Source organism: Gymnogyps californianus, chromosome 15 (assembly GCF_018139145.2).
Source record: "Gymnogyps californianus isolate 813 chromosome 15, ASM1813914v2, whole genome shotgun sequence".
In the NCBI taxonomy this organism is placed as follows: domain Eukaryota; kingdom Metazoa; phylum Chordata; class Aves; order Accipitriformes; family Cathartidae; genus Gymnogyps; species Gymnogyps californianus.
This window is the reverse complement of record NC_059485.1, coordinates 3,878,107-3,903,715: the sequence shown is the minus strand read 5'-3', so window position 1 is coordinate 3,903,715 and position 25,609 is coordinate 3,878,107. Positions and strand designations below refer to the sequence as shown.

Here is a 25,609-nt window from a genome sequence, read left to right as displayed (position 1 = left end):
GGTGTGGGGAAGGGAAGAATCACCAAGAGGAACTGCCAGGCAGAACACCTTCTCTGTACTGGTTAACTGACTAATGAATGGCATATTAAATATATATATGAATGCATTTATATGAATATGCACGTTGCATCTTCTGTCCCTGGAGAACAAATCTGTAATGACCAATGAAGGAATAGACAACAATACACTTTAAATTACTGGAGTACACAGTATATACATTTCTTTCTTTAAAGTCATGGCATAGGATCTTCTGTTTTATGGCTTTTCATCATGAAACCTTGTGTGTTGCCCCACAAATTTATCTAAGGAATGAGAAAGGGAGAAACAATGGAGAATTCTGTCATCTTTTTTCCTTCTTTCTCCATTGCTTCAATCCATACCCTCCTTCCCATAGTGACTCATGTTACCTGAAAGATTATAAAGGGGGAGGGAACCCTTCTTCCTCCAAACTGAATGTCAAGATTAGTACAAACCCCAAACTCAGTGTCTTGGTTTTATATTCCTCCCACAGAGTTAGTTTACCTCAGATAGTGTTGCCAACTTAAAGAACATATGAAGTTAATCCAGTCTGCAAAAACTGAGATTGGCTTAAAAATTGAAGTGTGAATGTTGTATATTTTCAAATTTCTATTCGCAGTGCTTGAAGGGTATTAGTATATACTTTAATAGATGCTCACATAACAACATGATGCCTGGAGAAACAACTTTAAGAAAAACCCCAAATATCATGAGATTCATTTCATACTCTTGTAATAACTCTTAGTGTGATGAGTTCCCATGTCCAGCTGTAGTTCAGGGTTATATGATATAACTCTGAACAAGTTGCAACTCTACCATTTTTTTTTTCCTCTGGTATTGAATATTCTTTAATAACGAGGGAGGTGAGAATACACGGAGCCCTTCATTCTAATTAATGTTTGGATTTTGGGGAGGGGAAAAAGGGGGATTTGCTGAAGTATAGCAAAGTAAACAATCTATATTAATGATTACTTGCAAAATTGTGACTTTTATAAACGAGAGCCTTCATTGCCTTTTCCTTCACTCATCCATATGTCCCTGATAAAGTCTCTGAAAAATGACAATTTGTGTATTTGACCTAATAAAATTACTACTTGGATGGAGATTTCACATGCTGACTTGAATGTCTGGCTATTTTATAGCATCTTTTTTAAAATGATGAATTTTCACTCCTATAATGCTACTTTCCTTTAGTTGTAAATGGTAACCTGTGCATGTTTTGCAAATCTTTGTTTACGGTAGTTTATATTGGAGTTTTTGGCATGTTTGTGGGTGTTAATAACCTTCTTTAAACCTTTTTCCTTCTTTATGTGGTTTTTTTTTTAAGCTTTTAAACACTGAACCATTCCTAATAAATGGTTCTGTCTTTTCTTCCAAATTTTCAAGAGTAATAAAACCTCAATATTCTTGTTAAATTATATAGCTGGAACAGAACACTTTTTAATTCTGTCTCTGACTTAACTTGTGCTCTTTCTAATGAAAGGCTTCTGTAAGAAAGTTTTCTGTCTGTTTTGCTCTGTGTTTGTTGTGGCATTAACTGTACGTGGTTTTCTGTTTGGTTTCATTTCTTTTCAATTGAACAATATTTGATTCACCCAGAGTCCTGCAAAGTAATCCAGTCTGTCATGTTTAACTTTACTTGAAGGGTTGCTCTTGTGAAATGCTTTGGTCCCCATCCTCTATAAGCTTTTAAGCTATATAATTATATATAGATATATATAAATATATATGAATAGTCCCGCTGACATATGTGGAACTATTGCATGCCTAAAGTTGAGCGCACATGTGTTTCCAGGTGTGAATTTTGTTATATTTGATTTAAACCAGGATTTAAACATATCTAAGGTTTTTTTTTATTATGAGACTTCATCCCATTGTCAGATTATACTGTGTTTGGCCATATTTAAACTACAGCGAACCCAAATGCAAGAGTTCAAGTTTACAGCTGGCCAGTGCAATAGCTGGTACTAACACGGTGTTGAAAATTAGTTTGAGCTTTTTTACAAACCAATTTATATAAATTCCGAAGGGAGTATTAAAAATACGAAGAGGGTTGCTGAAGACATGTAATACAAAACTTGTTGCAAGCCAATGTTCTGTCATATGTGAACTGTCCATATGTGTGTCTCTAAAGTTGCTTCATTCATTTGCCTATGTGTACTGTATAGTGTATTCAAAGCATTGCAGCTGTTTTATCTCATCAATCTGTTACACAGTAATTAGTTTCCTTTTCTGTTTTCCTGGGTGTGTAGCTTGATGCTGAACCTTGGATAAAGGAAAGGGACTATATGATTCTGGTATTCTTTCTGATGCTTCTTGCATAATCTATCGTTGAATCAAATAAAGTGAGAGATGGGTGCATCCATGTAAATAAGAATTTTCTAGTCCTCAAGAATCTGAAAGTGAGAGCTTTTATTACTAGAACCTGGAGGGTCAGCAGTAACTGTGAATTGAACATTTTTGGGTGGGTAGCTTCTGACAAGCATAGCTATTTCTGAAAATGAAGATCAAAGAGCTATTAAAATTTAATGTATATTATGCAGAATGTGTAAGCCTCTAGCTATATTTTCTGCTCTCCTTCTTTTCGTATGTATGATTTATAATTTATTTTCTGTAGCGCAGCACTGTTTCTGTTCCATGCCTTCTGTGAAAAATAACTCTTAATTGACTGTAATCCTCAGTTTTAGAATAGATTGCTTGTCATCTTATTATTCTTTATTTTTAATGCCAAGATGCTTTTGTGACTCACTATAATTGACCTTGCATAGTAATTTCTGTGTGCTACATAGAATGCTGCAGCAGTACTTAGTGTGTCAGCACATGAGTCATTACTGTTGTGTTTTTCTTGTATCAGATTTACACTGAACACAACTCTGTGCTTACTTCAGATCTGTTCTCTATACTACTTAGCTGACTCATTTCTACTGCACTTTCCTTTGCACAAAAGAAATATATTGGAAATACAGTGTTGATGTTTAAAGAGAATAATGACAGATTTTAGCTGCAGCGCATGAGAAAGGGTAGTTAAGTATTTGGAGAGTTTTGGTTGGTTGGTGGGGGGAAGGTTATGTTTAAACCTACTACTAATTGCATTTTTAGGTAATGTTAGATATGTCAGTAGAGTGAATCTCAAGTATTAGAACTTGCTAATATCCAGTCCTACATCAGTGGTTATAAGGAGAGGTCATACTCTGTAATGGTGTATCCTAAGACATGTAGTGACTGTTTAGTATATCAAATTACTAAATTCTGCTGTTCATCTGTAAAGATTAAGCCTGTATCTGTCCATTAAGTTGGGTCAGTTTTGATTTAATAACTTGTCAAAGTTGGGTGATGAGATTTCTTGGTTGTCCTGTATCTTCTCCTAAAATCATATGGTGGTTCTGTCATTTGACCTCCTCTGAGCACAAAGAAATGCATTTTTGAGTAATAGTGGATTTATTCTTGTGCTGGAATTTCTTTTTAACAGAAAGGAGGATTATAATCCAATAGTGGAAAATTTATTTGGGCTAGGTATTCTTTATAAGTAAAGAAGTGCTTTTCTTTTAGTTCTTATTTGTTGGAAGATTGGTTGATATCTTTCTGAACAATATTTGGGGGGAGTAAAAAGAACTCAGTCTCTTGTAGTTGTACATAGATTGAATCTAACTTAATGGACAGCGTGTTGAAAGTTTTTACTTGAACAGAGTTTTTAATCCTTCTACTAAACAACTTCCTGAAACTTTCTTTTCATCTGCTTAGGCATTGGAGAGAAGTATTCAACATGGGAGCCAACCAAACGAGAGTTAGAATTGCTACGACACAACCCCAAGCGGAGAAAAATAACCACAAACTGCACCATAGGTAAGTTCTAGAAATCCTTTCCGAAGCCAATTCTCAGCCACTTGTATGTTCAAAATTCTGTGTTGTTTTTCCATAAATATTTTTACCCTGAGGTAATTGTAGTGGATGTCCTTAACCTTTAGGATAACAAAATAAATTTATTTTACACTACCTTTTTCTCACTGTAGAAGGATATCTGCTCTGTCACTTCAGGTACTGATGATGATTCATCTGTGTAACAGCTACAAAACAGAACTTTTTTTTGACAATATGCATTTAAAGACTAGCAGAAATCAGTGATGTTATCTCAACTCGGTCTTCATCAGAGATCCCATGCATGTGTATGAAGGGAAATCCTGTGGTTGAGATGTATCCTTGACCATAGCAGTCTATTGGTAAATCTGTTTTTAGCAGACAGATTAAGCACAGTGGTGTCTTTCTGCTTCATGTTCTAAACTCTAAATCGGGTCTCTTCAATTTCATATTGACTCTGAAAAGAAGTAATTTGTTCTCCAGTGTGTGTCAAATAGCAGTTTTGAAGTGCACATCAAATGTTTAATGTTTAAGAGTTCAGTAGTCTAGGGCAAAGAACTCTCTGAAATGCAGGCGTATCTACTTACGACTGGAGAGTATTTGGGTAAGGGTGATGAAAATGAACAGCGTTTTCCAATTTTTTTTCTGCTGTCTTTAGGTTGGGGGAGTGGGGGGTTAAAACCAGCTTCCTGACAAGCTCTTAATGAAGATTATTGGGCGTTTTCCTATACTGTTAAATGCACAGTAACATTTAAATGGTGAAGGTACAAGGTTGGAGATGTAGCTATAGACATTGGAAGTAGGAAACTGTTTTAAAAGTGTTTTCCTCATTTTTAAGCTACTTACTGTTCTATGAGAACGCATCACGCTTTCACCACATTTGCTTTTGTCAAAATACACTGAACATAATTGCTAAAACTTTCTAATGTCATGTTTCTAATACAGTAAGTCATGTTTAATCCAAAATATGTGTATATTTAGTTGGAAGAATGGACTGAAGCACAGAGTAAGTTGTAGTGAGTTGAGAATGCATATAGAATGGTAATTCTGAAGAAGGGGCCTATGCATTTGCAATAGTGGAACAGGAAGGACAGTTGGAAAAATATCTAGACTTTGGAAACTTCAAGCAGCCTAGGAAAAGATAACTAGGCAAAGATTGCTTGCATCATGTTCACACTGGGATTTTGTGTTTTATGAAACTCCAGTATATTTTGTAAAGACTGTTACAAATTACTTAAGATAATAGAACTGCACAGGGCAAAAAAAAAAGTTTGATAGAATTTTGAAGGTGAATGTGACCTTTCTGAAGAATTGAAGCACATTTCTGTGTTTCCCTTTCCAATTTGAAGGAATGCTATGCTTACTCTTAAAGGATTTTAAATTTTTCAGTCTGTTTAAAAAGGACATGTCTGGTTGCATGAAATCTCATACAACGCTGCATGGGCGGGGGAGCGCTCATGAAACACAGGGGATAAGGGAAATGACTGATCTCTTTACTTCTGCAGGCATGCTTTTCATAATTTCTCCTACTGAGCCCTGGAGCTGTCTATGTGCTGAGATTTAGAAAGAGGAAAAAAAAAATCAAAGCACCCAGGAGACATAATGCAGTTTTGGGCTATGGTTAAAAGCAAAAGACTAGCTTTCTTTCACGAAAATACATTGGGGGTTTAGCTGAAGGAAGAAAAGACCTGCCATTGTCCTTGAGCCTTTTCTCTCCACCTAACCTGCTGCTAAATATCTATCTGCTTCAGAGTCTTTTTCTCTTCGCTTTCCTCACATTGACTTGTCTGTTTGCAGTTTCAGATCAGTGAAGAGCCTATATGCAGACTGAAATGCTGCAATTATCTGGACATTCCCATTTCTCTCTTTTTCTAATACTCAATTCTTTTGACATGAAGTTTTTATCAATCCCATAGCAGATATTAGTGAATCCAGTTTATCTTCTGAGGTAGGTAAATGGCTCAGAGAATAGGCGTAATGTCCAGTTTTATTGGTTCTGAAAATGAAGATGATGTTGATAACCATCTATAATAAGCAATGCACATCTGTTGATCAGTTCTGTTTACAAAAGAGTCTGTTAAAGCATAACCAACTGCCTTTTGTGTATAAAATGCTCTCTGCAAAGCTCTTTTAAGAGGAAGGCTGGGGTGTTTGCTGCTTTCTGTCTTACCTCCAGAGATACACTGCTGTCAGTTGGGAGACGGCATGTTTAACTGCTCTGCGATGACCTTCTGAAATGGTTATTGTGCTGATGCCTGTTTCAGCATTTGTGTAAGACAAGTGTATTAGTATTATAACTAAAGTAGGTGGGACAATATTCTGAAACCTGGACAGGCATGGCCTTGAAAGGGTATACTTCACTTGTATGTGAAGGGGTTTTGATGATTTTGAGCCCTAATAATAAAATACATTAAACTTGATCTTATTCATATCTAGAACACACTTAGGTGCTAAAATATGTTTTGTTGTAGTTTCCTGTTACATCTATGTTATTTGCATGACACTCATTTAGGTGAATGATTTACTCTATGGCAGAACCTTCTTTGTACATAAAGGGATTTTTTTATTCTAGATTTGTAGCAATCTCATGATGCTTCTCAAACAGCTGGATGTGTCTGCTACTTTTTGAGCTGTTTGAACTTTTGTACAGCTGCAGATTCCTTTGTCTTTCATTGGGACCATAAATTAAATCTGAAGAATACTCAGTCATGAATTGAATATGTTATAATGGAGAATTGAACTGGTAGTTCATTAGAGGAGATACTGTGCAAACCTCCTAGCTTTTGATTTAGCGAAATGAAATGATGTTTCCACTTACACGACAATTTGAAACCCATTGAAGGAGGAACTTCTTGTTCACATCCTCAAAAAAACCAAAACAACCCCAAAAAACCAAAAACTCAACAAAAAAAAAACTTAGCAAAATTTATGGGTTTTTGTTTGGTTCTCTTTTAAAACTGTGTTTCCATCTCATAGATACTTTTCCAGCTAGTAAGAAGTTAAGAGTAGGTAACTTTGCTTGAATCACTATTTTGCCATTGAGCAAATTGCTCTTCAAATGAAAACTCACGTCGGGCACTGCTACAGGCTGTAGAAACTGTGCCGATTCCTGCCTTTTGGATATAAACAAAGGGCTGTTCCGGGTGTTGCACATAAGCATCTTCAAAGGGACTTGGAACACACCGTTAACCAAGTGGAAACATTGAGCTATCTACATGCAAGAAGCCATGATGAAAAATCCTCGCATAGTGTGGATTTTGTAGGGCATTTCATATTCTGATGTCCTAGCAGACTTGAAATGTTGATGGAGTTTCTGTATTTCAAGACATTCAAGAAGAATGTATAGTCTTCTCAGACCATAAATATGTGCTCTTTGGTAGCAATATCAGCTCAAGCCATTCTCAGACCTTGTTGTGCCCCAGATGCTGTAGCATGCTGCCTTTTTCATTGTGCTGGCACAGTTGTTTTCAGGTGAACTAGATCAGGCTGAAGGGATGGTATATTGTGGGGAATACAGAGGGCGAGTGGAAAGTAGAAATTTTGTAAGTTATTGTATGTTGTTCTCGGCAGCAGTACTGAATCGTGGCCTAGACTATTCAATTCACAGGATATTTCTATTCATAGAAATGCTCATATTGATTTTGGGTTGAAGCTGGTGTTTCAAGCATCCTATAAACACGAAAACTTTTATATGGAAAATTAGACAAGACTTAACAATTATTAAATTAGGTTCTAACAGTGTAAAAGGAAAATCTAATTTTTTCAGTCTCTTCTTGTCTGTGAAGAGGCTGCCCTTGGCAAGTGAGGGTAGTGATCGAGCTCTAAGTTCACAAGCGGATTTTTTATTATGGGGTTGGACTAGAAGAGAAAGTGATACAGTATCTTTCGGGAACTATTTCCCAAAGCTCGTCTTGCTCTATCATTAATACCCCCAGCAGATGAGTTCTCCTGAGTACATGAAGTATTAGCTTGGGATCAGCTGGTCTCTAATTAGCATATGAAGTGACTTTGTGGCTAAAGATTGGTATATTAACAATAGGAAGAATTAGAGTCCCCGGGCACATGGGTAATTAGCAGGAGCCACCTGGGATTCCCATTTGCAGTGTTGCAAAAAGGCAGAGGGGATAGCCTTTAGAGGAGACTGAGCAAATCCTTTTCAGAAAGAAGGATGAGGTGCAGGGGAGGTGGCAAGAACAATAGCTGCATGGGAGTAGCAGGTGGGTTTTGCAGCTGTGCAACGCTAAGCGGTGTGATGTGACAAAGAGCAGCATGAGTGGAATAAATATTGCAGCAGAGCTCCCATGTAGAGGTGGCAAGGGAAGAGGAACAGTGGCCTGGAAAATATTTCTGGTTCTCTAGACAAGCTACCAGGAGCATTTCTGCTTCCGTAGAAGTAGCGGTAACTTGAAGGTGTTGAAGACTGCATTAGTACTTGGAAGTTTTTTGTGAATGTACCAGCTTTCTGGTGTACTTTTTCTAGTTGAATGCTACTTAAGGTAGCTCAAATGGAAAAGTGGAATGAAAAACATGGTTTGGTACAACACCAAACTTTTAGCTGTAACTTAAATTTAAAAGTTACTGATTTGTAAGCAGTAATATTTTTATATTTGAAATCATGACCACACACAGTGCATCTTGAATAGAAGTCTCTTTGATTCTTAGATGTTGTTTTTTTAGACTGCTGTGTGATGAAGGAAAGGAAAACCATCTTTAAGACTACTCAGGTGAATGTTTCCTCTGTGCCTAGTTTTTTCATCTGACTTCATAATCAGAATGGTTATCTGGTTGGAAAACTGTTTCCTAAAAGGTTGGATTAGTAAAATCAAAAAATGCTACCCTTCTATCAGGGAGATCCTTCTGTTGCTGTTTTACCTTGTCGTGAGCTCTGACCATTGGACTGAGTTGTGTAGTATTTTTCCGAGGTCTAAAATTGATAAACCTGATAGTAAAAATAAATACAAAAACCCTTTCCTCTCAAAGCTCCCAGGGAGTTTTAAGAAAAATTAGAGGGGTGTGAATCTTTTAAGAGTTCTAAAACATAAGCTGTGATTTACTTGCTGAGTTTTGTAGAGATTAGCTTTCAGAAAGTCTTGCTGGACTTTCGAAGTTTACATCTTTAGCAATATAAAATATAAAGCTTTCCTCTGCAAAAGACATTTCAAAAAGAAATTCCAGATTTGATATTTCAGTAGCCTTTTTGTGTATTGATTGTTGTTGGAGAGGATGTCACCTAGTTTTCCAAAGCTAGTGCCAGAAAGCAATTTGCATCACTGCTGTAATGTCACTTTGTATGGTTTATCTTCACAGCAGTCACTGATTGAATTACCTATGATTTAATTGCTCCTAGGTAAGCTTAGGGACGACCACATTATCACTGAAGCCTCTGCAGTGTTTACCTGCTTGGAGTGAGCAAACTTGTGTTATAGAAACTTTTGTTATAGAAAAGTAAGTCATCTTACCTTCACATTTGAAGAGTTTATTAATTAACAGTACTTCTTCAGAATGCTTATTTGATCCCAGGCTAGGCTCACTGAGGAACAAGGAGGTTTTTCTGCTCTTACTATCTCAATACTTGATTGAATTTTACGCCCTCTTTCAGAAAGGACATAAGCTGATGTCTTTCAGTATATGAGTTGCCCTGCTGACGTTTTCATTTCGTGTCATGGTTTTGCAGGGGCATACTCTTTAATGAACATTAAGAGAACCAAACTCTAAAAAAGCATTTCTGATAAAAGCAGTAAAACTTTATTATCTTTCCTTCTCCCCTCCCTCCATGTTGATGCTACACTTTAAGCAAAAGAACTAGCAGTATACTTCTCTCTAATACCTGCTAAGGGTGAAGACATATGCTAGAACTGAGGTAGACAGCTTTCTTCCGTCAGGGGACAATCCTTTTTTTTTTTTTTTTTTTTCCTCTTTACCCTTGTGTACGCTTCCCCTTAATTCCAGCCACATGGTCCCACACTCTCCTGGGCATTCTCTCTTGTGCTGTCAAGCTGGTTGCAGAGTCTGTTCAGTTCATTAACCTGGCAGAAAACATTGTACTTTTTGGTGGTGGTGGTTTTGCAAGAGCAATGTTCTCCTGCGTTACCACACTGAACAGCTTGGCAAAGCTTCTGACACATGCACAAAGCTGGCATGAGGAAGGGACAGCACAGGAACGGGATGCATGGGTGGGAGTAAGGGGGAACCTCCTTTTGCTGTCAGCAAGTCACGCTGCATCCCAGCTGTAGTTTCATTTGTCTACAGCAAAGATTAAGCACTCTTGGATTGTCACCTTAGTAAGGCTTGAAATTTAGAGTAAGCCAGGAAGTCCATTTTAAACAGAAAACAAACTTTTCAGGCTTTTTAGGATCCCATGTGAAGAAGACAAATTCTTTGAGAAGCTGATAATGCGGCCTATATTGTTGCATATTTAGCTTAATATTTTTTAAAGTAAATATTACATAATTATGTGAATTCCTTCTTGTCTTCTAAGATTCTAAAATCAGTCAGTTATCTTGTATTTATCAATTTACTTCTTTTTTAAAATCAATCAGGAGTAAGGCTGAAATTTAAATGACCTTTTTGGCTTATGCCACTTACTGTTCCTGCTGTAGTGTATATGGATAATCTCAAAGTTTATAGCTTTTCCTTTTCAGCCTTTATACACAGTCCCCCTCCCCAAGAGAAAAAAAACCTCTTTGGACGTAACTAATATAAAATGTTTGCCTGTCTTTTCCTTGATGATTGAAGAATGGTTGAAACTTGCAGGGCATGTTTTTCAGCTTGTAAAGATTAATGAAAGAAGGATACCGATTCCCTTTACAAAGAACTTTTTTCCCCAAGGATTTAGTCCTGCTTTCAAGTTAAAATGCTGTAATAAGTTGAAGTATAAACCAGTTAACATCTTTTCTCCAGGAAGTATCAGGCAATAGTAGTGGGATAGCTTGGAAAATAAAATTAGTTATTCAAGGAAATCATGGCTAGTTTTGGCCCTTGTTAGGCCTCCCAGTATTTTTCGGTTGATCTTTTTGCAGTAGTGTATGGATTGTTGAAGAAACCACCAGACCCAACTTTTGTAGATCAGGAGTATTCTTAGCTCTTAGAAATACAACATTTAGATATTGCAAAAAAACAATCTCAGTGTACAGAATAAATCCCATGCCTTTGCTTTGTTTCCAGTAAAAATTAACAAAATGTCAAAAACAATTTTGAGAAGTTACCTTGAGGCTTGAGCTTGGTGGTAGGTTGGCATTGGAAACAGCTTTTGCAGTGATGTGCTAAACATGTTCTAGAGGGGATTCTTAGGTTCAGGGGTCTGCTTGAAGGTTTTAATTTGCATGGCTTTATGTCAGAGCAGTTTAGTTTACAACAGAATAGCAAGCTGAGTAGAACCTTTGGGTATATTTGCTGTCTGAGGAGTAGTGGGTTTTCATACAGGTTTTAGATTTCTTTAAAAATATATATATAAAATTGTGAATGGTTTGACTCTTTTTCCTTCCCTGTAAAGCTTGTTTTGCATGTTTTATTAGTGGGGCAATAGAGCAGAGACACCAATGTATAGGCATGTGCGTAGCTGCAATAATATAAAATATTGCAGATGAAGAAATGTTGACATAAGCATCAAAGTTTGTAAAGCCGGAATTCCAGTCTCCAGGGATATTTATCTCAAATACAACCCCTGCAGACTGTACAAAGTTAAAACTACTTGTGTGTGAAATAAGCAGATTGCAGTTGGGGTTGAATTTTTCTGTTCTCCTGTCTTGGAAAATTGCCATTCATATTACTTGCATAGAAAATACTTTAATTTTGTAACTCTAGGTGGCTCTTGGGGATTTGAGACAAAGGAAGATACACTGTGTGTGTTCACAATGTGAAATTCCTTAGAAGACAGGGTTCTTAATCCAGGGCTTGGATCATGTTCCAGACTTCTAACTGAAACCTGATTTTCCTCCTCTGGACTCTTTTAAAGTGGATCCATGGTTGTTACTGATCCATACACATAATTTTTAGTTTACAGACAGTGTTTCAATTTGACTTTTCTAAAATTGTGTTTTGCACTTCTTCAGGTGAAACTTCATCATTTGGATCCAGCTAGGTAGCAGCACAAAAAAAAGCCTTTTTTCCCCCCTCGTAGATGCTGATTCAACTTTCAAGTGTAAAATGTTTGCTGACTCAATTATTTGTCTTACCTATCTCTCTCTAATGGTAGTTAATTTTTTTCCTGCGCTGTGCTTTCTTCACTAAGTCATTATATAACTTCAATATGCAGTCAAAACACTAGGCTTTTAACATGAAAAACGCAGTAAATGTTAGTCACTTGTCATCATCTGATTGAACAGGTTTTTATGGGAATAGGAGGTTTCTTATCAAGAAAAACCCAACAACAATATATAGCCAGAATTTGATTCTGGCCTTCCGAGCAAGATACTTTTATTTAGATAAAGGTTGGTTTGTTTGTTTGTTTAAAATTAAAGAAAATTTATCAGGGTGTTTCTTTAAAGTAGTATTTAACTGGCTTAAAAAAATAAAAACAGTGGATGCTTACAGAAAAACAGATGTGCTAAAAGTGCTTGGCTTTCTGTGTCTGTCAGAACAAACAGCAGACCTTGCCCTTCTTTGACAGCAAACCCTGAGGTCGGCAGGTATGTCTCCTGTTTTCTTGACCACACTACGCCAAGCTACAGACTATTGCTCTTTTTGTCAATATCGTGCAGTGATCCTCTAAAAACCGAAGCCTTTCTTGAAATGGAGGGTATATTTTCACTGTACAGTGGTGCAGTCAATGCAAAGATACTTTCTTAATCTCTAAGTCAAGAGCCAGATAAGGAAGTTAGCCCGTGTAGCTACACTGATTACGGTCTTAACATGTGCCTGTCGTCCTGTCATGGGCAGAGATGCACCCTTAGCATGAGAAGGTTCTTTTTCTTACTATTAAAAAAACCCAACCCAAAGAAACAAACTTTGATTTTACCACTGTATTTTAACCTGATTAACTCTCTGTCATTACAGAGAGCATGGCATTTTCAACAAGGCCAGTAGTCTCCATCTCAGTTTTGTTCTTTTGTGGATTGCTTTTGGATTATATTTACTATGACCTTCCATTCTGCTCTTTCATATCTGCTTCTAGAGTTGGGCTTTGTGTGGACAGAAGGTAGATACAGTATATACTGAAACTAGGAATATGCATAAACAGCATGTGGCATGGTTTGTGTGTTGTGGATTGTTGGAATAGCTCTGTGCCAATTCATCAACAATAATTTGTGCATATTAATATATTTGGATGCATTTACTTTCATTGGCAGTTAGCCTACTCCTTAAGTTATTAATTTGTGAAATCTGTTTTGAGGAAGGGTAAAAACTTGTAAGCAGCATATGGTGTGATATTGGGGGGAAAGGACGGCTGCGGGTGTGAATTTTATTTTGTCAGTTTAGTGGGAGTACCTCTTGTTCTTTAAAGATGCCATCTGCACAGGATTCTCACTGTAAGTCTTATGCTTCTGTGCAGATCATGCAAGATCTCACTGAGCTTTTAAGTTTGGCTGCTTTGGGGGAGGGCAAAGAGAATATTTTATTCTGCCACCTTTTGAAGTATTTTATTTTGTATAAAGGCTTTTTTCTTTGCCATCAGGTTGCCATATAAAAATACCTTGAAGGGTCTACAACTTAACTAGCTTTTAAAGGCTAGTTGTCATAATGCTCCGTATCGATCGTTCAGTTGTTTTGACAAACACAGTTCCTGTTCTTTGCCTACTACTGTTCTTTTTTGACGTTGGGTGTCTCCTGTCTCTTCTCCCTGACCTTCCTGCAATTATCAGATTAATCATTATTTTCATGCTCTGGTTCACAGAACTTTAATGTCTTGAACTTTGCTTTGTAGGGTGTGTGAGACAGGGCAGCTGCTATTTCGGTTATGTGGTTGCTTTAGGAGCTTCTCCATACCTTTATTCAACTTCTTTACATTCATTCAGCTCTGTATATCTGAGTGTACAGTGAGCACCGCAGTTGTAAGGGGTCTGGCTTCATTGCTAAGCTAAGGTATTTTGTGCAATGCATATACCTATGTGCGGCATTTCATGTCATGTTTTCTGCTGTGCAGAAATAGGCACCTTCTTGTTTCTCTAGCTCTTGATGTGACGTGTGCTTGGAGTGCATCGTGTTTCATATTTCTCCTCCAGCTGATTGATCTTCCTGTGTTACAGGGATCAGATAATCAAGTCTGTTACTACGTATCAAAGCATTATGTGATTATTTCCAGTGCCGAATGTGAAAGATGTTTTCTTCCATTGCGTGTTCTGAAAATTTGAGATCCAGGTTATATGTATGCATTCCTCAATGTGTTCACTCACTGCTAAGAGATTCTGACAGAGACTGGATCAGGCTGAAGCACAACAGACAAAATTTGTTCAGTGGGTCTTGATATGCCAAGATAGAAATTCAGAGAAGTTTGGTACAAGTTCTGCTGCAGAACTTAATGTCTTTTTCAGTCTTACTCATTTCAGCTGAGAGAATCAAATAGAAATGATTGCCATGGATGATTACATGCTGTATAGCTTTCTGGTTTTGAGAACATGACGCATTGATTTCTTCTTGAGACACCTGAGAGAGAAAAACAATTTTGCAATGCAGATGGTCAGTAAAAATGCTGAAGATACGAAATTACAGATATAAAAACTGACATTTTCCATACTCTTGAAGGAAAAAAAAAAAAAAGACCTTTATTTGCAAAGTGCTCACGGGTCCTCTTCCTGCTAGGTGACTTACCAAAAGGTTCAAAACTAATCTGGCATGTTGCAGAGATCCTTGGCTTTAGCTCCCCTTTCCCCTCCCGCCCCACATTTATTTTAAACTTAAGCTTGGCTATGGGAGACAGTAAATTCATATAGATGCCTGTTACACTTATAAATATTTTAAAACCAGTTTTCAGGCATGGATTTAACTATGTCACCTTAGTTTATGAAAAGGCCTTTCCCTGGCGCTTTTTTTTTTTTTTTTTTTTAAATTCAGGTTATTCTTTACACTTACAATACAAGGCAGCCATTGCTTTAACAGGAAGAACAATTCAACTTCACATCCTGGCCAGGAGAGATTGCTCCTGGAATATTTTTTTTTTTTATCCTACCTAGATGAAAACCCAACCCTTGTGGACTTGTTACATGAAACTTTGTGTGGTTGTATCAGGACTGTTGTCATGCTCTGCAGCTACAAGACAGCAAAATACTCTAAAGGGAAGTATTTTTACTTGTATTCTGATCTGTTCCTTTTTACTATAATTGTGATCAATCTGGGGACACATTGGCTAGATTTGGCCCGCAGAAGGCTTCTGTCTAGCTGTTATCTTTTCCTCCTGTGGGGAAGCATGTGGGGAAATAAAATGGCTCATGCCATACCCACTCAGGTGCACAGAAGTTTCTAGCGGAGAAAACTAGTGATACCACAGTATCTTGGACAAGTTGTCTCCTCCCTCATTTTAGGAGCTTTTGTAAAGCTATTGCTATTTGAAGTATTAAAAAAATTTATTCTAATTCAGAAGCTCTATTACTACTAGTAGAGGAGCTTACCTGTAGATTTCATAGTGTATGTGTATCTTCCATATTAATGTTGTTGCAGTTCTTAAACTCTGCATTAATTTATTTACCGAGATGACACTGGAACACTTCAGAATACAAGTGCATCAGGGGATATTGCAGGATCTCATCACTGAAGAGCTTTAAGAACGATTCAGGGAAACATTTATCAGGAATAATATAGGTAACGTTAATTCTGCTTTGAGGTAGAGGGATAGACCGAGTGACTTCTCAAGTTCTTCTACAGCCATGTTTCCTGTGATTTTAGTGGAAGATTCAGTGCGCTTTTCAGTGGTTTGGTCAAAAACACTCACTTTGTTTTGCTTTGGAAGCATGTTTCTTAATTTAAATTCACGGGGAAGAGATACTTGCAGTCCCTTGTCCTGCCTGAAACAGCTTCTCTATTTACACAGGCTATATGAAAATTTAACCTTAAGAGGTTTGTTTGTTTGTGTTGCCAGATATTTTAGGAATGCTGACTCATTTTACCAGGCTGAGGGTGTGCACACATGAGCCAGTTACCATCAAATCAGAAGGATGAGAACTTAAAGGACATCAAGTGCTCCTACCTCATCTGTGTGCTTGGTCTTAACCCAGGTATACAGTTACTGCAAAGTAAATGACAGGCTGTAACCTCACAGCCTGGCTTACCATGCCCACACCGTTAAAAGAGATCACTTGCCTTGTTTGAAGTGCTTTAAGCCTGGAGAAACAGAAATAAAAATAAGCGTACTTGGTCAGTGCTCTTCTGGAGAATCAGGGGCACACAGTGCTTGCACACCACTGAACTCAAAGTATCTGCAGGTAAATTAAATCATAGGGAGTGTGCCCTAAGGCAAAGAATGGAAACTCCTCTGGGCTGTGAAATGGTTCATGGCATCATTAGTGTTCTGAATTGGTTCAAAGATGAACATGTTGTAAGTATAGTATAGAGAGTACTTTCTGTGTCTGGCACGCTGTGTACACTCAGAAATAATTGTCTGGCTTGGGGGTTTTGTTTCATCTGTGCAATAATAATATTTTTTGTGTATTTGATCATACTGTTGGTAACTTGTTTGATCCGTTTGCTCCGAGGATGTCACTTGCCCTTAGGTTCTTCCAACAATACATGTCCAAGTAGCATGTGTGGAAAGGCCTATCTGTTGCTCTGCAGTTCCCTCCGTCATTCAGTTCCTGCATCCCTCCCTTATTCTGCCACTGGCCTTCTGTCCTGACCTGCAGTGAGCTGTGTGAACCTGCTCAAACAGGTCAAAGACTCATCAGTGTTTGCAAGTGATGAGTTCATCCCCTCAAGGTGAGACTACTTTTTCTGTCAGACGGCAAGGTGAACCACTTCACTGTGGAGTCAAGTAGATGCCAGCTCAGTGCAAGGGGAACATCCCTTTTGGCATCAGTGAGCTGTTAGATGGGCTTAGCTGTTGTGTGAAAATGCCCTCACCTTCCCCTTCCCTGTCAAAGCTGGTTCCTGTGTTTTGTATCACACCGTAATATTAATCTGGATGTGTGAACAATCATGGGATGAAAAAGTGGAGGGGGTGTTACACACCTCTTCTGAGTCAGGGTCAATGTACTGGGCCATTCCTGATGGCTGACAGAGCTGCTTTTGGAACCGCTCCAACAACTGGGAGTCCCAAACTCCCTTGTTGCAATGTTTTCTAACTGTGAGAATTATTTTTAATATCTAATTAAATTTCACTTCTTGTGAGCTCAGTCTTTTTTTATTATAGCTTTGGTAGGCCACAAGAGTTAATTACAGTCCTCTTTGCAGTGGCCTGTAACATACTTGAGAATTGTCAGCCTGGCTGTTCCTCCATCAGCACTATCTTTTTTAATTAATTAACTCAACCAGTGGGTTCTTCAGTTGTTTCTCCAGTCTCAAATATTAATTTCATGCAATTTTTCACTCATGTTCTTGACTTCTCCCCAGTTTACATAGAGCTCTTAAAATGGGTGCTCAATTCCAGACATCATCCAGCTGAGGTGTTCCTGTCACCAGGGCAGAACAGTTACCTCCCAGGCCTTCTCATGTTCCTGTTAAGTTTCAAAATGCTGTTTGTCTCAGAACTACAGCACAGTCTTAAGTCATTTAGGTTGAGTTGCTATAGCCATTGCTCCTTATTTTCTGTTTGTCCACTTAATTTTTCTTGTTTCCTACTTCACAATTGTTTTTATTGAATTTAATTGATTTCAGATAGTTTCTCCCATTTAACAAGTTGCTTTTGAATTATTGTTCTGTCTTCCAATTACGTTTGCACTATCCTGATGTAGTTCGTCCCTTCTGTAAGTATATATTATGTGATGTCACTGAAGCTATTGAGTAAAAATAGTGAATGCAATCTATTCCCTGTTAACTAAGAGGGGTGGGGACAAACTAAACGCTGGAAAAACACTATTGGTGTCTCGATCCACACTAAGTCAATGCAAATTCAGCTTAGGCTCAGAGCAGCATGAATGTACGCAGTGTCAGCGTGGGTCTGTAAACAGTATGAACATGTTCACATGGCGCTGTGCCCAAGGTAATGAGCCTTCCAAGAAGTACTGGGGAATGCAGTGCAGAGGCACTAAATCTGGTTGCATAAAGAATGTAACCACATTTACTTGGTCTGGACTACTTAATCTTGCCTGTACAGAACCAGTGCTGCTGTTTTTACATTGCGGTGTGGATGAACTAGATCACCCTCATAGACATGCTAGAAAATATGTTCATCTCTGCTGCTGAACAGATGCTACACGCATCACTGTGCGTATACCCTGACAATTTAATGTAGGTAGGTTGTTACCTATTGGTAACTTGTCATGGGTTTTTGGATATTTTAAGGGAGAAAAAGAGTAAAAACAATGACTTTTGAATGGCAATCCTAACACAACATAAAAAAGGATAAATGTGGAAAGTCTCCTGTGAATGTTGAGTCACTCCAGAACTGCCCAGTTGCACACAAATATGTCAGAAACTACTGAAAAAAAGACTTTGAGTTGTCATGTGAACCTGAATGAAGTACTTGAGCATGCATTTAAGCGTTGCATTTAAGTCATAACACTTAACGTCAGATTTTTCTTACAGACAGCAAAACTGGGAAATACGAACTGACATGTTGTTTTGATTTTTTTGAACCACTTGGTAATCTGAAAGGTGGAGAGTTGACTCTCTTTTCTAAAAGCAAAACCACCCTTGGCCAGTAATGAGTACCTTAAGAAAAATAAGTAAATGGCAGAGCATCTAGTTAAGGTCACAACTTGCATTCAGTGCATGGGATGTATTTCCTGGGTTTTTTGAGTTGTCAGTTACTCAGCTATAGAGCAAATTGTGTCTGGTTAATTTCTTTAAATGGACTGACCATCCAACCAACCCATCTTTGCCTCTGGGTAAAGTTGTGTCAATAGGTAAACAGATCAGTAAGGAGGATGAATTCCATTTACTCTGTACAGCAGTGACATACTGAAACTGAGAACTGTCTGGGTTTGGGTGATTCATCCAGCTAAATAGTCTTTGTTTTCTGGTGCTGGTGATACATACAAGGAGGAATACTTACTATATTCTGTTTCTTTCAACAGTTAATGATTTTGCTGTGCATGTGCCATTCATGGCATATATTTCTTTCCTCTGGTGTACCATCTTTTGTAGCTGGACTCCAGGATTTTCAACCGGAAGCAAACTCAAGGACAGTTTCCTTTTGTACACATAAGCAAACTTTTTTCTATTGAGCAATCTGTTATTTCAATAATAATGGAAAAAATGCAGTGATCCAGAATTCTTTTGCCAGAAATTGGAAGGTTAAAGATGGGTTTTCATTTAAAATGCAAATATTTCTTTTTCCTAAGCTAGATTTTTTTTTCCCCCCTTCCAGAAAGCCTTTTCTGATGTAATTGCCTTTCCGTCTGTGTAGGGGTGGGTAAACTTGTAGTGCAAGTGCATTTATGGTGCAATGCATAATGCAGTGTGTCTAAAATAGTCCTATAATTTATTGTCTCTCTATTAACAGGAGTTGTTCTTCACAGTCTTACACTGACTGGTTCTGTTTTCAGTGTCTTCCATCTTTTAAATTAGTTTTCTTATGCACCTTGGTTCTTATGTTAGAGTTTCCCAGAAGGGGTGGTGGTGAGGGGAAACATGCCAACATTAGGTCAGTATGTGTAAGGAAAAAACCCACCTCATTCTTCTTGTGTGTTTGGATAGGGTAAGCAGTGGCAATAAATACGGATAAATTCACTTTCTGTTCTAATCCCAGTACTCTACGGAATGGACTTAACTTATGGTTCCTGCAAATGATGTGTGCGCAGTCAGGCATTTAAACTAAAGAATGTGTCCTCGAACTGCACCAAAGTGCGTGTGTGTGTCTATTAGGGCTTCTGGATGGAAGGGGCTGGCTTTTTATTTGACTCCTGTCAGTGCCAAATGAAAATATTTGTTTGTAATTAAAACAGGAAAAAGAACCCCAAATTTGTATAACAATATTATCTAAATACAATGTACTCTGTCATCCTCCCAACCTCCCAAAACTGCAGGATTCGATGTGGCCTATGAATCTTGATACACACACATATATACATGATACTTAATAGGTATTTTTAGATAATGGAATAATATAATATAGGAAGATATTTATATTAATATATAGGCTATAACATATAGAAAAATTGGAAACACGTATCACACATCTCTTTTTATAAGTTTACAAATACTGCTCTAGAACTCTCTTCTGACTTGTGATTTAAAAGGCTTGGCTTAAAAGTCAGGTAGAGCAGAAGAGTGGGTGAAGTTCTCCGGGTTGTGCCTCTTGGTGACTGAATAGCTTGAGGAGGCTGGGAGAGTGGGTGGGTGGTGGTAGTGGTATAGCTCAAGAAAGGTGGTTTGTTTCAGAGGGGATTTACCATGATTCAAAATGAGCAACGACTAACCTGGCAGCCTTGAATAACTGGAGAAAAGGAGCCAAGTCAGAAAAATAAACACAGGGGAACTTCAGCACATTTTCACCTGGTTCAGCAGTAACCCAAAGAGGAAAGATTATTGCCCTGAGTGTTCATCTTAATTTCTTTGATCTGTCATGTAATCCCTTGCTAACTGTTTCTGTCAAAAATACTCTATTTAAAAAAGATTTACTGATTAACCAGTCTGAATCAATGAATCCATTTGGAGAGCACTTACTCAAGCAGTTGCCCCAACTTATCTGCTGGGGATCCTTAAGTACCAAGGAAAAAGGTGGTAATAAAAAAAAAAGGGTGGTCCAGAGGGACCTTGACAGGCTTGAGAGGTGGGCCCATGTGAACCTCATGAAGTTCAACAAGGCCGAGTGCAAGGTCCTGGACATGGGTCGGGGCAATCCCAAGCACAAATACAGGCTGCGCAATGAGTGGATTGAGAGCCGCCCTGCGGAGAAGAACTTGGGGGCTACTGGTGGATGAAAAACTGAATGTGAGCCGGCAATGTGCACTCGCAGCCCAGAAAGCCAGTCGCATCCTGGGCCGCATCTGAAGAAGCGTGACCAGCAGGTCGAAGGAGGGGATTCTCCCCTCTACTCCGCTCTCATAAGACCCCACCTGCACTACTGCATTCAGCTCTGGGGCCCCCAGCGTAAGAAAGACATGGACCTGCTTGAGCGGGTCTGGAGGAGGGCCACGAAGATGATTGGGAGCTGGAGCACCTCTCCTATGAGGACATGCCAAGAGAGTTGAGGTTGTTTAGCCTGGAGAAGAGAAGGCTCTGAGGAGACCTTATAGCAGCCTTCCAGCACTTAAAGGGGGCCTACAGGAAAGATGGGGAGGGACTCTTTATCAGGGAGTGTAGTGATAGGACAAGGCATAATGGTTTTAAACTGAAAGAGGGTAGATTTAGATTACATATTAAGAAGAAATTCTTTACTGTGAGGGTGGTGAGGCACTGCAAGAGGTTGCACAGAGAGGCTGTGGATGCCCCATCCCTGGAAGTGTTCAAGGCCAGGTTGGATGGGACTTTGAGCAACCTGGTCTAGTGGAAGGTGTCTCTGCCCATGGCAGGGAGGTTGGAACTAGGTGATCTTTAAGGTCCCTTCCAACCCAAACCGTTCTATGAATCTATAATCAGCAGTCCAGTTTGTAACCTCCTTATGATCAGCTGCAGGACAGAGCGGATGTGTTTGGTGAGGAAGAGCCCATGGTGACTTGGGAAGGCGGTTTCAGGGGGAAGTTGAGGTGATAAGCCTGCTAGATGAGAGAGGGTCAGGGCAATGAGGAGATGCAATGGCAAGAAGCCTGGAGCTGCAGCCTTAGTGTCCCTGATCTTGCTGCTCTGCACTGCTCAAAGCAGGTGGTCTCATCAGCTTTGTGGTGTTCTTTAATGTTACTGGGTTTGCTCTTGTTAGGGGAGCTCCTAGAACATTTTTGTGGTTCGTTCATAATTTTTATGTATCTGGATCTCACCACATCTTTTTCATTCATTTAACTGAATTGTTTTAGTCTAGTCTTCCAAAGCCACATATCCATTTTCCCTTCCTAGTACCTTTTCTGCTTAGTGAGGTTTTTTCTGTAGCTTGGTGACTATATAAAACTGAGAAAGGTTCAGTGTAGGGATGCACAGTGTTTTCAAGCTTAGCCTCTTGCAAATGTCTATTGTCTTGCTTGCAACCCAGCAGTTTATAACTGCTCAGCATCTTGAGTGGTTCATATTGTTTTAGCATTATGCATTTTCTTTATGGAGTTTCTTCTGTGTTTTGTATCTCCTAAATTTTTACCCTTTTTGGAAATCCTTTTGGATTGACAATTGGCCATTGTGCAGGCTTTTTCTTGAACATAAGCTACGTTAACCAGCACTGTAGTAGCTTACTCCTATTGTAGGTATTTGGCAGGCCCACTATTAACTGATTGGTTTTTTTAAGGGGGGGGGGAATGGGGATGTCAAAAGTGTATCACAAAAAAAACCCTTAACATCTGACAAAGATGACTGTTGACTTATTGAAGGAACTCATTGTCTCTTGAGTCAGTCAGTGTTTAATGTCAATGTCTGAAGTGTCCTCTCACCAGCAGAATGACTGCAAGTCCACCTATGACTGCCTAAGAGGCTCAGCACAAAGTGGAAAGTTCTCCTGCATTGCTGTTGCTGACTGTATGGTCTTAGATCTCTCATGACCGCAGACCACCTTCATTCCACTTGAACAGCAAATTGTGTGCAAGTATGTAACTTGCTGCGAAATCATTGCTCTGCAGATACAGCCTTTAACTTGCTTCTAGGCAAAGCGTATTCATGTCAGGGTTATTTTTAGTGGGTTTTGACCATACTCTGAATTTTATAGATGTTTCAAAGTTTGTGCTTGCAGAACTTCTTTGCTTAAATTCTTTTCTCAAACTCAGTGCATCTTCCTGAAGTGGTACTGCTGATGCGGCCTAAAAACCAACAGAATATTGTGTGGGCGTTTTTATTAACTCTTGAAATATATGTGAAAAGGGGTGGGGAAATCCCCAAATGTTTCATAGACTTCTATTCTATATATGCTCCTCTAACAGGCACTGGAACCAAAGTCCGTAGCAAACCCTCCTGGTTGCTGCAGGCTTCCTCCTGGCAAAGCATTACAGTGTCGTCGCTGACAGGTGTTCCGGTTCAGCCGTGTCCCAGGTCACATAAATGTTTTCCATCCTTCTGTGTTCTTCATCAAAGCCGTTTGGGGTCTGTGTTATTTTTCAATATTTTTGAATATTATTTTTGCAGTGTTTAAAAACCCACCAAACAAAAAGCCCAGTTTCTGTCTTAATACGTTTCTGCAATATAAAGAAGGCCTAATACTTAAATATGGTGGCTTATTACTGAAGGAATAAATTCATGCTTTTGCCTTGTATCTTAGAAGTGGTGGAAAAAGTACAAGACGTGGTTGGCAGAACGCAGGTGAATTTCAAGATAACTTTTGAGAATTTTGTGTCAAAATTTTCCTATTTAAAATATGAACTTAATGTGGTCAAACTGCTTGTGTCCTTTAGGAATAAACAAAGGAAAAGAAATTAATTCTTTACAAATTCTAAAGCAAAGTATAAAACTGTTTGAATTTAAAGAATACAACTTATACCTTTTTGGAAACTCAGGTTGTGCTCCTTCCCTGCTCCCCCCCCATTATTTTTTCTTTTATGATAGATTGCATGCTGTGTGTTTTCTGGAGGTAGAGACGTTGAATTGTTAAGTTAGTTTTTTAAGATCACGCAGTTGAAACTTTTTCATTTAACTTGGCTGTGGCAAAAGTTTATGTAGCTTTTTTTTGAACTGTTGTCAAAATAATTTAATACCTGAGCATGTCATCGGTAAGTTTGTTTGTAAAAAAAAAAAAAAAAAAAAAAGTTCTGTAAAAACCTCTGAAAAAACCTTTTCTAATACATTCGACTCAGTATTCCTGCTTCTGCAGTGACCTGTGGGTTTCATACAGCCACTGAGAAGGGGTGCTTCAGCTGAAGTGGTGTGGAATAAATTCACCAAAACTGCCCGGTTATTTTTGTTGCTAGCTCACATGATCACTAGTGTCACAGAATGTCATGCATTTTCCTTTGTAGACTTGTAATGTCGCATATCTGCATACTGCTGCTTTCTGAAATAAGTTTTTTTTAATTATTATTTCAAAAGGGATTATCTTTTGAGAATAATTGCTGTCGCTAACCCCATTAGCAAAACTATGCTGCCTCTGGCATGCAAGTGGAACAGTAGTATATTGGCCTGGCTGGGGCCAGTGTTTGTAACAGATACATTCTGATAATGTGTGGTATAGTTTGCACTTGAAAGTTGAGAGCTGAGAGAGAATTTGGTTTTAGTTTTGGGTGCTAAGAAGTAGGGCAGTTCTCCCTTGAAACACATTTTCAGAAAGATGCTCTTAAATGATGTTGCAATTCCTCTTGTATGAACATAGGATAAAAACCCAAAATTGTTCTAGAAATCTTCATTGCCATGCTACGCTGTTTGTTTCCAAGGGTTATGTTGAACTCTTTAAATATTTCAGTGAGCACTTCCTCAGCTTGCACTGACTTCTGATACTGTCTGATGGAGCTTCAGGGAAACATCAACACCAGATGGGGAACTGGGAGGCCTGGGGGTAGGGGACAAAAAATTTCTCTAAGGTGTTGCCAACCTGTGTTTAAGGTAAAAAGGATCTCAAGCTGGCTATGCTTTAGTGCATCTGAATGATTTCCTGATTGTGTCACAAAGTTGCATTATATAGTGACCTATGTTCTTGCTTCCAGAACCTTCATTCAAATAAATCCCAGGTTTCTGTGTGGTAATATTTGTTCAGACTGGTTTGTCTGCTGTCTTTCCTATCCCAGCATGAAGCCTAGGTTTAGAGACAAACAGAACCTCTTCCAGGAGAGCAAGATAGGCACCTGATTGGTTTTTCTGTATTTTGTATTCATGTGTGGTCCTCTCATTTCCCCGATTCCCCACCTTTAATAGCTGTGCAGTTGCATTTCACAGAGATGTGGAATTTCCTTATCTTGTTTTGGTTTTTTCATCTCACCTGCGTGGGTGGACTTGCAGAACCAGTGTTCTAGATCTCCCTGCGTCACAACAAGTGTTGTTGCTGAGTATTGCAGATCTATTACTTCGAGCATTTGGAAAAACAAAACCCGTTACTGGAAGAAGATTGAAGAACTGAAGCTGACAAAGGTAAGCCAGCTGCTTAGAACCTAGTTTTGAGACCGAATGTAAAAAGAATTTCCCAGATGGGTTTACCTGTGCTCAGGGCATTGCAGAAGTAGATTTCTTGCTTCTTTGCTTACGCCCTGCCTGTCCACCAGGTGACAGAATGAGAATAGTCGTCGTACACCATGCATGATGACTGAAGGGTATTTTCTTTTTTGTGATTATACCATACATGGCAATTTTATTTTGAGAGCAATATTAATTGATTCCAATATTTACATCAGCAAGGTTCAGAAGTAAACCAGTGCTTTTCTCCTAACTACACTTGCCACAAGAGCACACATCTGTATACAGAATATATTAAGTATCTCAGTGGTTGCTCTTGCTCATTTCAGAAACAGTTCATAAAAAACAGAAATAAAGATAACACTGCGAAGCACAGCAGAAGTCTGCAAAGTACCACAGCTTTATTACTAGAGGTTGGATCCTGCTGGCAATCCTTAGACAGTTAGCACACTCCTCTGTACAAATACTGTCCACTGATTAGATGCTAGTGGAGACAACTGTTGATGCTAGCAAAAGTGGACTGCTGCGTTTGAGGTTTTGG

The 25,609-nt window shown here is 38.6% G+C and overlaps 1 protein-coding gene across 6 annotated transcripts in view; it reads left to right on the top strand.

Moving 5' to 3' along the window:
- The window catches only part of USP22 (ubiquitin specific peptidase 22), a 113,638-nt gene that overhangs the window by 56,759 nt on the left and 31,270 nt on the right, over nt 1-25,609 (top strand). For all 6 annotated transcript variants that reach the window (XM_050905926.1, XM_050905925.1, XM_050905924.1 and 3 more), the window contains one exon: nt 3,760-3,861. In XM_050905926.1, the coding sequence (XP_050761883.1) occupies nt 3,760-3,861 (102 nt within the window). The remainder of the gene's footprint in view (nt 1-3,759; nt 3,862-25,609) is intronic.